General features: G+C 43.7%; 1 protein-coding gene across 1 annotated transcript in view; it reads right to left on the reverse strand.

Annotated features, from left to right (window-relative positions):
• Positions 1-2,413: 2,413 nt before the first annotated feature.
• The window catches only part of LOC146354591 (ovoinhibitor-like), a 46,973-nt gene continuing 32,291 nt past the window's right edge, over positions 2,414-17,095 (reverse strand). The window contains exons 7-12 of the mRNA XM_084829813.1: positions 15,736-15,839; positions 15,083-15,134; positions 11,639-11,766; positions 9,072-9,120; positions 3,090-3,220; positions 2,414-2,641 (exon numbers count right to left, since the gene is read on the reverse strand). Coding sequence (XP_084685939.1) covers positions 2,599-2,641; positions 3,090-3,220; positions 9,072-9,120; positions 11,639-11,766; positions 15,083-15,134; positions 15,736-15,839 — 507 coding nt within the window. The 3' untranslated portion in view covers positions 2,414-2,598. The remainder of the gene's footprint in view (positions 2,642-3,089; positions 3,221-9,071; positions 9,121-11,638; positions 11,767-15,082; positions 15,135-15,735; positions 15,840-17,095) is intronic.

Raw genomic sequence — 17,095 nt, forward strand, 5'->3', positions numbered from 1 at the left:
TGAAGTACCCAGCAGTCTCCAATCAGTGACAGTGGTGGAGGAGAGGAGGGGAGGGGGGAATATTGAAGTCGAGAGATCAGCCTGCTTGCTTTCGTTTCATTGAGTGAGAGCGTGTGCTGGCTAGGTGCTGCTGGTTTTGTTAGAGACAGATCTATACTGTGTGTCTGTCTGTGTGCAGCTTTGTGGTTCCTCTTTATTCCCAATCCCAATTGAACTATTCTCTTTCTTTCTGTTGTAGATCCTTTATTTTAAAAACCAAACATTAGGTACTTATTTATTTTTTCCTCCCTAGGTCTTAGTTTCTCCCCACTCCACCCTAGCTTTCTGTAATACGTTTTCCGTTCATTCTTCTTGCTTCTTCATTTAAAAAACCAGAAAATTTAACTTTAGTTGCTTATGCTTAGCTTCCCGCCCACCTTTTCAATTCTCTCACAACCATTAGTTAGCCCTTACTTTGATTGTCTAAATTTTGTAATAAATACATATATAAATATAATACTTTCTAGTCCATGCTCTTGGGTCCCTTCCACCGCCCCTTCTCAATTCCTGTATTCCTTCCCTTCCCATTTTTGATCTCTTTTCCCTAAAAACAAAAACCCCATCCTCTTCTATTAGGATTATAGTTAGCCCCCCAGCCCCGCTTTGCTTGTAGTTTAGTGTTTCCTTTTCTTTTGCCTCTCTCTCTCTCTCTCTGTGTGCGCGCGCACTTGTGCTGTGTGGACAAGCAACCAGTGTATGTCAAAGGACTACACACAGTCCCCACTTCCAAAACCAGTGGGCAAAGCACTACACACATTAACAGCTATTATTTCAATGATGTAATACTACACTGTGTGTTGCAAAGCACGGAAGCCCAATGAGGCGTCTTCGGGGTCTTGGCAGGGGCAGAGGTGGGCGAGGTGCTGCTGCGCCCTCCTGGCAGGGTTGCTGTGTTGCTTCCTGCCTCTGTCAGTCCAGCAGACAACTGTCGTTGCTCTTCGTTCAAGTCAGTGTGCCCACCTCGCAGGGTTCCTGTCTTTGTTTGCTTCCTGCCTACCAGCCAGTGTCGTCCCAGGCAATTCAGCCAGAGGCCCTGAGGTTATTGCCTGTGAATAGGAAAGTAGTACTAAGGGAAAGGGGATATTTGCACTTCAAAGAAACCTACAGCAGAGTTTAGGGATTGCGACCTCCTCATTGCTTCAACACCTAACTTGATTATCCCTTTATGAACTTTGGTTTGAGTTTCGGAGAACCACACATTTTACCTGTGCCTAGTACAACAAACCGGTGGGCTAAACTGTCTGAGATTTGGCAGGTGGGATACTTTCCAGGGGAGCTGTGTGTTCCCCAACGTTCATGCACTTCTGTGCAACCAGTTAAAAGCTATAGATAGCTCTCTGCTTTGACAGATTTCTTTGAAACAATCAAATTTCACCTGCACCTTGCACAAAACCTAATAGCCCAAACTGTCTGAGATTTGGCAGGTGGGATGCCCTCCATAGGGGCTGAGAGTTTCGCAAGTTTCATGATTTATCATGAAAACTTAAAATGTTATGGCCATTTGTGTTTTCCCATGAAAATGAATGGGAAAACACCAAAAACGAGTGATTTGGATATCCAAATCTTGCTTTGGATTCGGATTGGAGTCGAAGCATATGGCATCCAAATCAGTCCAAACTGAAGCGGGTTCAATTCAGAAGGTCCAAAGTGGCATCTGAAGCGAAGTGGGGAGGGCCGTGCACTGCCCTACTTGTTTTCTTAAAAGAGAGATGGAGCGAGCGTGTATTTTGCTGTGTTTTTGTTGCTTTGAGGGGGGTGGAGGGAAGAAGAGCTGTGGGCATTGGTGTGAAGGGAGCAGAAAGAATGGACAACAGGGCAGCAGCAGTTGAGGGGAGAAGAGTCTGGATTAGGTGCTTCTCCTCAGGCAGCCTGAGGGGTTCCCCAAGTTCATTCCGAAGAGGTGGTTTTAGGCGGGGACTGGGGAGTTATTTAATGCTTGACTGCCAGTTTTGGAAAAAAAAAATCCTGCTTCCTCTATTAAAGGAAGCACCAATGTCTCTCCCCCCCTCCCCATTTTCTCTTTTCCTAACCAGACAACGGGAGGGTTTCTGGCTCCTAGCGAGCCCAGATGCTTTTATGAATGAAAAAGGCAGGGTAGATACTCTGACAGGAGACAGTAGTGCCAATGGGGAAAAGGAGTGAATAAGGAGGGGAGGGCACACTGGGGCATACTGCAGGGGGACCGCCTGGGAGCTGCTTCAAGTAAAAAATGTGGAGTAAAAGGACTTTAAGGAAATGCGGCTTTTCAATAGGGATCCAGCTGGTTGGCTGAGGATTGGCCACCCGTCATGTGTGGCAAAGGACCTCAAACTGCTCTCCCTTTGCACCACATCACTGGTGGAGTTTGCTCCTTTGGAAGAATTTCACACATACTCATATCTGGTCTTGCAGCAGATAAATTAAAGAGCAAGTAATTTTATTGTATGAAATGAGAAATGACTACAGGAAAAGTAAAAAAGACACACAGTTGCAGGTTAATTTTTTTGTATATCCAATTAGACCTCCTTATCTGCTATTAGGAAATAAGGCAAAGATGTCTCTTGGTCATTCCTCACATCCTCAGCATTCTCCCAAATGGTCAAGGAGAAGAATGTCGCCATCTCTAGAAAGAAAAGTGTGACAGGCTTTGTGAAGATATTATTTCGGGCAACTAGAATCATGCAAAGAAATGACTTATCTTTTCCAAATGTGCAACGCATATATATCAGGAAACATGCCTGCTCTGGATCCCATAGTCTTGCAGTGTCCCCTAGAAATGCTTCCCTCTATGCAATAAATGAGCACTTTGGTCCCTGCCTTAGGCCACTTTGGCCTGATCCACATGGGAATGGTTTCTGAAGCGTTTTTTGGTTATATCTTCAGGCTGAAGTGGTGCACAGCCCTATTTTTTATACCGCCCAACAGCCGAAGCTCTCTGGGCAGTTCACATTCATACCTATTCTGATGTATGAATACGTAGATGAGGAAATACCCAGAGTTCTTTGAACTCAGTGGTTAACTCTATCATGTTACCACCACATTTAGAACAAGAGTATTATCTGTATGCGTACAGGTCAGCAGTGCAGAATGCACATGTGTTGTTGTAGGTCTGGCCATCAGAACCACAGTGGGGGTCATAACCTTGGGTACACGTGGATGTTTCCCGGGAGTATGTGTTGCAGTAAATGTCTTGAGTAATAATCTGCAGACAGAGAAACAGGGAATTCCACAGCAGTCCTGTTAAATAAAACTGAAGTCCAGTTCACAAATGCAGCAGTGTAATGCTGGCTGTGTACAGCCAAACAGATCCAGCCATTTTTGCCATGGTAATGTCAATCTACGGTGGATGCCTTTCAAGCGGCCATTACATTGCGGTTTATGTCCATTGGGCTTTGCTCTTTTCTCTGAAGATACACCAAGCATGGAAGATATGTTCATGCACATGGGCTTATCCTGTGATTAGTGTCAGCGCTAGGGCTGTGCATCGCTTTGGTGCCGAATCCTAATACTGAAGCGAATCAGGGTGCTTTGGGGGTGCCTTGATGAGATCCAAAATAAATCAGACCAGCACTGAAGTGCTCCAAAGTGAAGTGGGTCACTGACGAAGCACCTTGGTCCACCTCGGAGATTTGGAGCTCTTCTGATGCCTTCTGAAGGCCAGACAGACTGTCTCCAGAATGTATCAACTTGTAAAAGATCAGGGAGGGGCAGGAGGAGGAGGGAGGGGGGAAGGCGAGAGTAGGCGGCAGTGGTGGAGGAGGAGGAGGGAGGGAGCTTTGGCGAATGGCAACTCTAGTTGCCAAATTAGGGCTAAACTTAACCCAGCTGTCTCCAATCAGTGACAGTGGTGGAGGATACTGTATACACTGGAGAAAAGCCTGTGTTTGTTTCATTGTGTGAGGGAGAGAGCTCTTAGAGGTGGTTGTAGAGAGCTGTTACTTGGCTAGATCTGTGTGTGTGGGGGTGTGTGTTGTACTGCAGCTTTGTTCTTATTCTTTCCCACCCAGCCCTTTTCAATTCAACTATTCCCTTTCTTTCTTTTCTAGATTATTTTTTTTAAGAAACCAAACCAAACAGTACTTTAATTTAGTTACTTTGATTCTGTCTAGCTGTTTAAGAAATAGATATATAAATATAGTACTTCCCTTGCCTTGTTCTTTGGTTCCCCTGCCCCCTGCCCCTTCTGAATGATTCAACCATTCTTATTAGTCTCCTTCTTTCCTCGTGTGCCTCGTGTGGCGCAGAGCGGTAGGCGGCTGTATAGCAACCGAAGCTCTCCCCACGTCCTGAGTTCGATCCCAGAGGAAGCTGTGTCCCGGGTAGCCAGCTCAGGCCGACTCAACCTTCCATCCTTCCGAGGTCGGTAAAATGAGTACCCAGCATGCTGGGGGAAAGGTAGTCACGACTGGGGAAGGCAATGGCAAACCACTCCACTATAGTCTGCCATGAAAACGTCAGCATAAGCAGGCATCCCTCTAGGGGTCAGTAATGACCCGGTGCTTGCACAGGAGGAACCTCTTTCTTTCTAAACTCTTAAAAAAAGAAAATAAAAATAGTTTAGTTTCCTTGTCTTGCCTTGTTCTTTGGCTCCCCCTCCCCCTGCCATTCTCAGTTCAACTTTTTCTTCGTAGTTTTTGCTGTCTTTCTTTCAAGACACAGACACAGACACACACACACACACACTCACTCTTCCCTTGTTCTTGGCTCTCTCCCCACCCCACCCTTCTCAGTTCCTGTATTCCTTCCCTTCCCATTCTTGAACTCTATACCTTCTCTCTAAAAAATAAAAAAATAAACCCTTTTCTTTGCTTGTAAGTAGTTCTGTATTTGCTTTTCTTTTGCTCTTGTGTGTCTCTGTGTGTGTGTGCTTGTGCTATGGTCAAGCAAAGCGCTGCACAGGTCCACATTTCAAAATACAGTGGGCAAAGCACTACACACATTAACATATATTATTTAAATTTAATACTACACTGTTTGGCAAAGCAAGCCCAATATGAGGCATCTTCAAGGTCTTGGCATTGGGGCTGCCCATTGCCCAGATTTCATGCACTGCTGGGCAACCAGTGCTTTTAAAATTTTTGTTGAAAAAAGCACATAGCACAACCTGCCTACCAGCCTGTTTTCCCAGGTAATGTGTTTTCCATTGAGCCAAAGAGAGCCTGAGGTCATCCACCATGAAGCTGAATGGGAAAGGGGAGAGGAGTATTGCACTTCAAAGAAGTGCTAGGTCCCCAAATGCCATGTATTTATTATGAAAACTGAAAAACTTCTGGCTGTTTCTGTTTTCCAATGCAAGTCAATGGGAAAATGTCAAATCCGAATAATTTGGCTATCCGAATCTCACTTTGGATTCAAATCTGAAGCAAAGCGGATTGGGTTTGAATCAGTCCAAAGCAAAGTGGGGCTGCTTCGGAAGGTCCAAATCATCATCTGAAGTGGGATCGGTGCACAGCCCTAGTCAGCACCCACAAAAGACAGTTACTTTGAAGTAAAATGTAAACTTTAAATTAGCCTCAGTTATTTTCATTTAAATTAACGTCACATTTTTTTTGCATCATATGAATGCTAAACAAAATAAAATATTCTTATCCCAAGCATAAGACCACCACCCACTGGTTGGAGATGTTACCAGGGAATAGCGTCATATTTACACATGCGGTATCAATGTAATATAGTACAGCAATGTTTAGGGAAGCAGGAGACATCACAAATCAGATTATACTCTTCACACTAGCTTCGGGTCTTTTAGATCTACCTGAAAGTGTTCATGGAGATCTGAATAATTAAGAAGTACTCACCATCTTTTGGACAGGGGCAAAATTGGAGATTGCAACGCATTTGAAAAAATAACAGAAAACCACAGTTACACAGTGGCGGGATAGAACCTGGACTACAATTCTTATGGAAAAGCTTAGAAAAATAATTAGGACAGAAAGAAAGCAACAAACGGGATGATTTTTATACAACATGGTATGACTACATAATCTATTGCATAAGACATTGTGGAAGGCTTAAGCCTACCCCACACGGCACGTGGAAATCTTCATTGGCCTGAGTTGTATACATGAAGCCCAGGAGGGACCAGCTTTGTGTTTGGCTATACAACAACATGCGCCAAATGCATCATTCATTCTCGTTTATACCCGTCTCTATAGGATTGAGCAACCATGTAAACAAACATAGTTGCTTATTTGTTCAATATTTACTGTTGTTTGAAAAACTTAATAAAAAGATATTTTTTAATAAAAGAGCATAAAGTGATTTCAATCTGACAGCGGGGCAGAACTTGCCCTCCAATGGACCCATCATAGCAAACCCATTTTGAAGTATGAAATACGCACTCTATAGGAAGTCACACTGATTAGCACAAGTAATGTTGCTCTCTATTGGAGGTGGGCAACATCTAAACATCCAAGGACCCACTGAGGTCTGCCCCGCTGCCCCAACTATGCAGCAAAATTTGCTCCTGAAATGTGATGTCACAGTGCCAACCCCCTCCCCGATTTTGTTGTAAAACAAGGTGCGTGGGGAGCATGTCCCTTGTTTTAAAGACAAAATGTGCTCCTGGTAGGCTTCAGGGAACATGATTTTGCTTTAAAAGGGTGCAGACAACCCACGTGCTTTGTTTTACAGCAAATTTGCACCACTGCATTAGCAAATTTGGCGGCAATGAGGGTGGGTGGTGGTGCAAGAAGGCCAGGGGGTGCGTGCAGCTGTGTTGCCCATCCGTGCTGTATCCTCGGATAGCTATCTGCTGCAGCCGCCTGATGTGAGAATGGCAGCCCCACACAAGAGGACCTTTTCTTTGGCCACCCCTCAGTTGTGGAATAACCTGCCGGTTGAAATGTGCCTGCTGACCTCCTTGAAGGTCTTTAAGCAAGAATTAAAGACTCTGTTATTCCGGCAGGCCTTCCCTTTTTAGAACTCCCATTCCTCTTTGCTGACTTTCATATACTGTGTTGTTTTTATAGCTGGGTTTTTTGTTACATTGCTTTTAACTTTGTATGCTGCCTCAAGTATTTGCATATAGGCGGGTTATAAATGGAATATATAAACAAATAAAAGACCCAAGACATCCCGATCACCCTCAGACACGTGCTCGGCTGCCAGCTGGGCGATCACAAAAATAGTTAGCAGCAATTCCCCTCATTCTGGCTGCACTTTCCCCATCTGTCACGATCACAGATATTCCAGGTAGCTGGGTGACTGCCTGCCTGTTATGCATACAGTGCATCCCTTGGGGCAGTCAGAATCTTCACGGAGAAGAGAAAGAAATCTTATCTGAACCAGCTCTTGTGTATTTCTTTTGTGTAAGTGAAGTACACTGTACCGGCTGCAGTTGTGGTGTCTGAGTAGCCCTGTTCAGGTGTTCAAGACCGGGGTTAAAAGCAATGCATGAGGAGAGGGAGGGCTCTAGCCCTGCCTCTCTCCTCCATCAGGTTCATCCCCCTCTACTCATGGAGGGTGACTGTCTAAAGAGGAGAGCCTCCTGCCTCCATGAAGACTCTCCGCATGACAAAGGGCATATCTGCACTACAGACTTAACCCGCCACTTTACTGAGGTTTCTGTTTCCAGATTCTTTGCAGGATTAAAACTGGCTCCTTTAGACATGCTTTTTTCTGGGGTTCCCCCCCCCCTTCCTTTCCTTATGTACCATTGCACATCAGCCTCGGATGGCCTTCTCTCTGTCCCATCAGCCAGGACAGCTAGACTGGTGGGGACGAGGGAGAGGGCCTTTTCTGTGGTGGCCCCCGCTCTGTGGAACTCCCTCCCTAGGGAACTCCACCATGCCCCCTCTTTAATGAGCTTCCGCCGTGAATTAAAAACGTGGTTGTTCAGGAAGGCATTTGGGGTGGGTTAGGGTATTTTAGAAAATGTTTTTATTGTAGAATTTTATTGTTTTAAACTATTTTATTGTATGTTGTACATCGCCCAGAGTGGCTGGGTGACCAGCCAGATGGGCGAATAATAAATTTAATAAAAGTAAAAGTAAAGTAAAAGTGTGGTACTGCAAAATTGTGGAAATACACTGGGTTCCATCCTACCGTTCACAAATATTACCAGACTTTCCTCATTAGAACCCCATTCCCTGCTAAAATGGTTGCAAAGCATGGGAGAGGCCCTGTAGGAGGAGGGGGATGTCATGTAAAGGACCCATAAACCACAAGCACACAATAAAGGCCTTGCGTAGAATGGCTCTAAGAACCCTGATTTTCCCACATTCTCAATTGTGTGACGAGCCTCCACAGATAGAGGAGGCTCTGCTTTTCAGACAGTCACCGTCCACAAGCAGAGGGTGACTCGAGGGGAAAAGGTGGGGCTGGAGCACTCCCTCTCCTCCTGAGCTGCTTTTAACCCCTTTCTGGAATGCCTGAATAGGGCTAGTGTGTGCCATGGTATGTGACATGTTCCCACAATTGCTTGATGACTGGAAGAGGGAGGGGCTACTGTATACATGTACTATATTCATGTAAGATCTATATTCTTCTGCACACATATGAAGGTTTTCTATCCCACTGATGGGTAGAAAGCCTCCATGGCTGCACAGATTGTGGCAGGAAGCTGCACAAGGACAAGTTGTTGACACAACCGTGCTGTGTGATCGGGACTCCGAGCCCTCTCTGCAGCACTCTGTCAGTCTATGATAGCAGCTTGAAACCTTCCGCATATTGCCATGTCTGATGAGTCAACAAGGTTAGTTTTTAAGCGGTGTTTTCCAGCATGAGAAAAGCATTGTCTTGGAATAAGTCCTCTAGCTGTGTTCTGTGATGTGTATAAAAATGGTGCGTGGCTGTCCTTACCATTTTTCAAGCATGGGTTACCCAAGATAAGGTAACTAGCCTAGACATAATACTGGCAGCGATGGAACAGATTGAAGATGGAATCAATTTGTAAGTTGTTTATGGAAAACTGAAAAATATGTAAGAAAGAGCAAATAAGGTTCTTCATTCCCTAAAACTAATAACCATTTTCCAATACAATTCACAAGGTAATTTTGCCAATAGGGTTCGGAATTTTTAACTTTGAACTATGAACGTATCTGTTTGCTTACCTCCTCACATTCTTCATTGTGTTTCTTGCCAACATTTTTGTTGAGCTCCCTGGTGATGTGAGACAAAAGAAATATTAGGAAGCTACCCAATGCTTTCCTCTACTTCAAGTTAATAAAACAAATGGTGCTGTGTCCTTCTGAACCTTGCAGGCCACAAGTGAAAGCCCAATGCTTCTTTAATCAATACATCTTTGCTATTCCACAGCTTGTAGTCTCCTGCCACATACAGTTATTAGGGTTCTTGACCTTCCACTTATCTACTCCATAAAATAAAAATAGATTTTATAGGTATTGTGAGTTTCATGTAATTCAGGGGTACGCCACTGATTCATCTGACTTTAGTTGAGATCTTTAGGAATTTGGCAGTAGATTGGCAAGGATTTCTTACTCTCAATCTTAGATCTATAGGAGCAACAAAATCTGTGGAACAAGCTTCCTGATGAGGTCCGCCTGGTGCCAACATTATTCTCTTTCCGGCACCAGGTTAAGACCTACCTCTTTTCCCTGGCATCTGGCAGCACATGATGAGGTTTAATTGGTCCTGGATGTGTCTTCAGTTATGTTCAGTGTTGTTTTTAGTTATATGTAGTTTGTGTGCCTTGTGATACGTTCCATGGGGTTTTCTTGGCAAGAATACTGGAGTGGGTTGCCATTTAACTTATATGCAGAGTGCATCATGAGAAATGCCAGGTTGGATGAATCACAGGTCAGAATTAAGATTGCCGGGAGAATTATCAACAACCTCAGATACGCAGACGATACCAACCTAATGGCAGAAAGCGAAGAGGATCTAAAGAGCCTCTTGTTGAGGGTGAAGGAGGAGAGTGCAAAAGCTGGTTTGAAACTCAACATTAAAAAAATGAAGATCATGGCATCTGGCCCCATCACTTCCTGGCATATAGAAGGGCAAGAAATGGAAGCAGTGACAGATTTTATTTTCTTGGGCTCCAAGATCACCGCAGACAGTGACTGTAGCCATGAAATTAAAAGACGCTTGCTCCTTGGGAGGAAAACTATGGCAAACCTAGACAGCATAGTAAGAAGCGGAGACATCACCTTGCCGACAAAGGTCTGTATAATCAAAGCTATGGTTTTCCCAGTAGCAACGTATGGCTGTGAGAGCTGGACTATAAGGAAGGCTGAGTGCCCAAGAATTGATGCTTTCGACCTGTGGTGCTGGAGAAGACTCTTACAAGTCCCCTGGACTGCAAGGAGGTAAAATCAGTCCATCCTAAAGGAAATCAACCCTGAGTGCTCATTGGAAGGACAGATACTGAAGCTGAAGCTCAAATATTTTGGCCACCTAATGCGAAGAGAAAACTCCCTGGAAAAGACCCTGATGCTGGGAAAGATTGAAGGCAAAAGGAGAAGGGGACGGCAGAGGATGAGATGGCTAGATAGCATCACTGATGCAACAAATATGAATTTGAGTACACTCCGGGAGAGAGCGGAGGACAGGAAGGCCTGGCGTGCTATGGTCCATGGGGTCACGAAGAGTCGGACATGACTTAACGACTGAACAACAACAACGACAACAACAAGTTTGTGTGCATTGTCTGTGTACTTTTATGTGCTTTTTTGTAAATGGCTAAACACTTTTTATATTGTATTTAATGTTTTAACTTCTGTAAACTGCCCTGAGAGCTTTGGCCATGGGGTGGTATAGAAATGCAATAAATAGATAAACAAACAAACAAAATGACTTCCTCGCTCACACTCTAAATTATATTGCCAAAATGAAGAAAGCTTGGAGTAAAGAGAAGTGGATTTTTGTGTGGAAGGACAGTGAGCTTCAGACGGTTCTGGCACTCAGTACCAATTCCTGAAATCTGATCTTTTGAATTCTAAGTGTTTGTCTTTTCTTTTGCACCAGGCTCCAGTTGGTGGGTCTTGGGGTTCCAGTAAACAAGAAGAAGAAGAAGAAGAAGAAGAAGAAGAAGAAGAAGAAGAAGAAGAAGAAGAAGAAGAAGAAGAAGAAGGTTCAGCAACCCTGATGTCTGCCCACCCCTGATGGAGTATATTTTGTACTCTGTGTAGGGAGATCTAAGTTCACATCCCTGCTCAGCATTGAAGCTCACTGGATTACACTGGACCAACCACCCTTTCACATCCTTAAGCTCTCCAGGCCCACGGCTGTGAGGATAAAATGGGATTGTTCCCACGTAATCTACCATGAACATCGTGGAAGAAGGGTGGGATGGAAAAGTGTCACTAAAAATGAACATACTGGGCAATATCCAATGGTGTCATTCTGCAAACTCAAATAGTGCTAGCAGAACTCTGCCAAATCTTTCTGTTGCGCAAGTATTTGTGCACTACGCTTGCACAACAAGCTGTTGTCCAACTAGCTAGAGCACTGCACTTGCGCAAACATAACTTTAGTTGGATTATCCTGTTGCACATAGTTTGGAACCTAGTTTCTGCTCACGCCACACCATTTGTGCTGATGGAATGACACAGCTGGATACTGCCCTCTGAACTTCTCTCCCAAAGGATTTACAGCTATTATCTTGCCCAGAAAAAAGGTCCGCATTTACTTCACTTACAGGTCATATTACATTACTTACAGGTTTCTTTTACATATCTCACATTCATTGTTATAAGTGGTGCCATCTGCTCCGCAGACTGATTCAAGTATATTTGGACATGTTAGAGCTCCTGTGTCTTTTGCAAGAGGGTAACGACTGCAATCCAGCTATAAAATAAATGCATTGCATTTAACAGCAAACCTCCCTGTGTTCCTCTTCATAACCTCCCACATCCATGCTTGAGGGAATGATATTAAAGGCAAAACTGAAGTACTTTGGCCACATAATGAGAAGACAGAACACCCTGGAGAAGATGCTGATGCTAGGGAAAGTGGAAGGAAAAAGGAAGAGGGGCCGACCAAGGGCAAGGTGGATGGATTTATTTATTTATTTCATTTCTATACCGCCCAATAGCCGAAGCTCTCTGGGCGGTTCACAAAAATTAAAACCAAACCCACAATAAAACAATTTAAAATATATAGAACATTAAAACCACAATATAACAATACAACCACAATAAAATCTAGCAGCAGTGCAGGAGTTTAAAATACAGATTTAAAACAGCAAAGATAAAAATTTAGAAAGCTAAAATGCCTGGGAAAATAAAAAGGTCTTCACCTGGCGCCGAAAGGAATACAATGTAGGCACCAGGCGAACCTCACTAGGGAGCTCATTCCAGCTAATGATGATGAATATCAGGATGATATTCTGGAGGTGACGGACTTGACCTTGGGGGAGCTGGGGGTGGCAACAGCTGACAGGAAGCTCTGGCGTGGGCGGGTCCATGACGTCACGAAGAGTCGGAAGCGACTGACCGAATAAACAACAACACTTTGAATTTATCCTCCCTTTTAAATTCCAGTTTTTCTTTGGGCCTATTACAGGTGTGCTCTGAGCCCCAGCTTTTACATGGACTCTGATTCTACACTTTGAAAAATAATGCAATTTAGCTTGGACCAGTTTGGAGTACATCTGCTTCGACTTAGTACTGAACTCAAGTTGAGTTTCAAAAATCTGAGGCTACATGCTTCCCATTGACTATCATGGAATTCTTTTTTAAAAAATGGGTATTGTCTTTTTTCTCTGGTTGGGCCTGGATATTATTTGCAGGCATTGTATCCCTTTGGGAGATACTATTTCAGAAAAATAGGTGCAGGTTTTTTGGTGCTATTTTATATATATGTATATACATATACATACACACACACACACACACACACACACATAAACTTTCCAGTACAATGATCAAAGTGGTTAACATAATAATGATAATAACAATAATTATAACAATAATATAATCAGTATTCAAAGTAAAACTATTGCTAAATGGCCTGGGTCAAGCCTCAAGGGAAGTTTACATAGAGAGGTAGGTCTTGAGCAGATGTCTAAAGGTCAGAACTATAGACAGAACTGTTCTGTTTCTTGGTAGTACTGCATAAAAAGGGTGGTTAGAGTTGCCCCTCTGGAGGGGATCAAGCCTGCCAAATGGCAGAATGGCATCGGCAAGGGGGATTGTGCAAGAGCAGCCTGGACATTTTGAAGGTCTCCCAAAGGGAACATGCTTATTCCCCTTGGTGGCCCATTGGTCTGAAAATGACAGACAGCCTTGAGGTGTCCCTATTCAAAGATTCGGAAAGATGGAAAAATATCTGCAGGAATTCATGTCAAAGGGGAGATCTAATTTTTTGGCGGTGGCGGGGGGGAGGGGAGTGTCGGGGGAAGTGCTTTGCTTCCCCTTCCCTTCCCAATGTTTTTTTTTAAATCTATTTGTATAAAAATAGTGCATGTCATACAGGTGTCCCCAGGCAAGAAACTTGGAACATTTCAGAACAGCAGGTGCAGTGGTTAGGGTGTTATGATGCTTGCAATCTAGTTGAAGGCTTTCATAGTGAAGTGTGAACTAAGGCTGGATGACCTGCCTGGTGAGAAAGCAAAGCAGGAGGAAACAGAGAATAATATAATGATAATATGACACACATGGACACAGACACGCTAGAAAAACTACAGGAGAACTAAATTCAAATTATTTAATTTCTTTTCCCTAACTAGGGGGAGAGAAAATGGATTCAGTGTGGTGTAGTGGTTAGATTGTTGGACTGGGACTCAGGAGATCTGGGCTCTAGTCCCCACTCGGCCATGAAGCTCACTGGGTGACTTTGGGCCAGTCACTGACTCTCAACCTAACCAACCACGCAGGGTTGTTGTGAGGATAAAATGGAGAGGAGGAGAACCATGTACAGTGTCTTGGGATCCTTGCATGAGGAAAAAAGGCAGCATATAAATGTAATAAATAAAAATAGATAAAGAGAATTCAGTACCTAATTCTACACAAACTCACACACACTGAAAACAACACAGAATGAATGAAAAATCAGATGGTATATCCAAAGAAAGATTTTGAAGGAAAAAGTATGAGAGAAGCATCGAGTTAAAACAGAAAGAATGAAATCATGAACAAAGAAAATTGAAGCCAAGCGACCGCACCCTACCCCACAAGAAAAACTTATCAGTTCCCTTCCTACTCCCAAGTACCTATACTGCAGAACCAAGAGAAACAGAAGATGGTGACAAAAGAAACACTCAATGGAACGCAATCTCTCCCCCAAAGCACAGTGATTGGAGCTTCTTGTAAAATGTACCCTAAGTTTAGAAGGTGGACCTGTCAGTCACAAAACCGCATTCCCTTCCTCCCTGTCGCACATCCCTGCTCAGCAGTTTAGAGAAACAATACTTAAATATGCCATATTTGCAGGAGAGAAGTCTCTCTCTGCATCTCCTTCACTCCTGAAACATGACATTAATGAAATCTTGTTCTATTGCTTTTGGTGCGAAGCTTGCTATGCTTCAGGAAGCAACAGAACTGGACCAAAGCACATCTCTCCTAACTACACATGACATTAATGATGTAATTAGCAATCACATCATGAATTTTAGAAACTTAAATAACAGGCCCACAACCTTTGTTTACAGGAAACCAAACAAGACTTAAGAAGGCACAAATAAGGGGCTTCACGCTAGGCTTTTTATCCCACACCGGGGCTTCTGCTTCTGGATTCTTTGAGGGATTAAGATCAGCTCCTAACATGGGATGACACAGGCTTTTTTCCAGGGACTACGTTTGTCTGCAAGTTCTACATGTTTCATTATACAGCCACTAGATGGCACTGTGGTATAGCAGAACTGCACAATTACACACAGCCATTAAATTGGATTAACTTTGATTACTGCATTATCCTCGATCTTTTAGAAACTGGGCTAAAGGTCAGAAAGCACAGGAGATGCCCTAGAGGTTGACAACATCGTGTAATGGACCCGCAAACTTCCTTGAGTGACCAATCACAAGTACGCAATAAAAGCCTCATGTACGAATGCCCAAGGTTTCTCATCATCATTCCCTAAAACGAATAACCATTTCCTAATAAAACTCACAGTATAATTTTGCCAATAGGATTCTGAATGTGGAACCATTAACATAATGCTTACCTCTTCAATACATGGGCCATTGTGTTTCTTACCAACAGATTTGCCGAAGAGCCTGGGTGAGAGAAAGAAAAGTGTAAAGAACTTAGAGAGAAGTATCTGCTATTTCAGGTTAATAAAACAAATGTTGCTCTCTTCATCTGAACTACGCAGGCCATAGTTTAAAGCCTGATTGAGAAAGATCTACTATCAGATTCCAATGCTTCTTTATTCAATACCTCCTTATTCCAGATCTTGTAGTATCCTGCTACACACAGTTATTGGGGCTCCTAATCTTCCACTAATCAGATACATGAAATAATAATAATAAAAAGATTCTATAGGCAGAGAGAGTTTCATTTAGTGCAGGGTGGGCAGTAGATAGATTTAGATCTAATGGTAGATCTCTAGGTATTCTGCAGTAGATTGGCAAGGTTTTCTGAGTTATGATTGTTTCACAATAGTAGCAACAAAATGGCTCCCTCCCTCTCACCCTAAATTCTATTGCTGAAATGAAAAAAAGCCAGAAATGGGTTTTTGCGTGGAAGGACAGCTACCGTGAACATCACGGAAGAATGGGAAAATGCCAATTAAAATAAATATAATGAGATTCTGTTGCAAACTATTTACAGCTATTACCTTGCACAGAAAAACAGTTCTGTATCTGCATTACTTACTCGTTCACCTTACACATCACACATTCATTGCTGTAGGTGGAGCCGTCTGTTCCACAGACTGGGTCTAGGAGCCTTGGGCAGGGTTCGGTGTCCTTACAACCGTTCTATAAAAGAAATGCCTTGCATTTAGCAGCAAGCCCTTCCACCTTCCTCTGTATAACCTCTCCACTCCCATCCTTTCAGCCTGTTAAGCATTTCTATACACAGGGAAAAAGGAGGGGACACGTTGATTCTATTCTTCCCTTTTCAATTCCATTTTCTCTCTGGGCCTAATTACAAATGACATTTATGATGTGATTTGTCAATCACGTGTTTTAACTAGGGCTGTGCAAGGACCCCCTGGACATCCATTCACTTTGGATGCTGCTTTGGACCTTCCGAAGTGGCCCCATTTTGCTTTGGACCAATTCGGACTCTGTCCACTTTGGACATCTGAATCACACGTTTTGGGTGTTTTCCCATTGACTTGCATGGGAAAACACAAATGGCCATATCTTTTTCAGTTTTCATGATATGTTCATGACATTTGGAGACCTCTCAGTCCACCTGGAGGGGTGTCCCCCTGTAAGATTTCAGACAGTTCAGCTAAGGGGTTTTTGTGCAAGGTGCAGGTGAATTTTGATTTTTTCAAGGAAATCTCTCAAGGCAAAGAGCTATCCCTTTTCACTGCTTGCACAGATGTGCATAAAAGTTGGGGAACCCACAGCGCCCCTGGAGGGCATCTCACCTGCCAAATCTCAGACAGTTCAGCCAAGGAGTTTTTGTGCAAGGTGCAGGTGAAATTTGATTTTTTTCAAGGAAATCTCTCACGGCAAAGAGCTATCCCTTTTCACTGCTTGCACAGATGTGCATGAAAGTTGGGGAACCCACAGCCCCCCTGGAGGGTATCTCACCTGCCAAATTTCTGGCAGTTTGGCCAACCAGGTTTTGTGCTAGACACAGGTAAAATGTGCGGTTCTCAGAAACTCAAACCAAAGTTAGGTGTTGAAGCAATGAGGAGGTCACTATCCCTAAACTCTGCTGTAGGTTTCTTTGAAGTGCAAATATCCCCTTTCCTTTAGTACTACTTTCCTATTCACAGGCAATAATCTCAGGGCCTCTTTGGCTGAATTGCCTGGGACGACACTGGCTGGTAGGCAGGAAGCAAACAAAGACAGGAACCCTGCGAGGTGGGCACACTGACTTGAACAAAGAGCAACGACAGTTGTCTGCTGGACTGACAGGGGCAGGAGGCAACACAGCAACCCTGCCAGGAGGGCGCAGCAGCACCTCGCCCACCTCTGCCCCTGCCAAGACCCCGAAGACGCCTCATTGGGCTTCCGTGCTTTGCAACACACAGTGTAGTATTACATCATTGAAA

Source organism: Heloderma suspectum, chromosome 2, assembly GCF_057233095.1.
Source record: "Heloderma suspectum isolate Gila_16-S chromosome 2, 16-S_ref, whole genome shotgun sequence".
Taxonomy (NCBI): Eukaryota; Metazoa; Chordata; class Lepidosauria; order Squamata; family Helodermatidae; genus Heloderma; species Heloderma suspectum.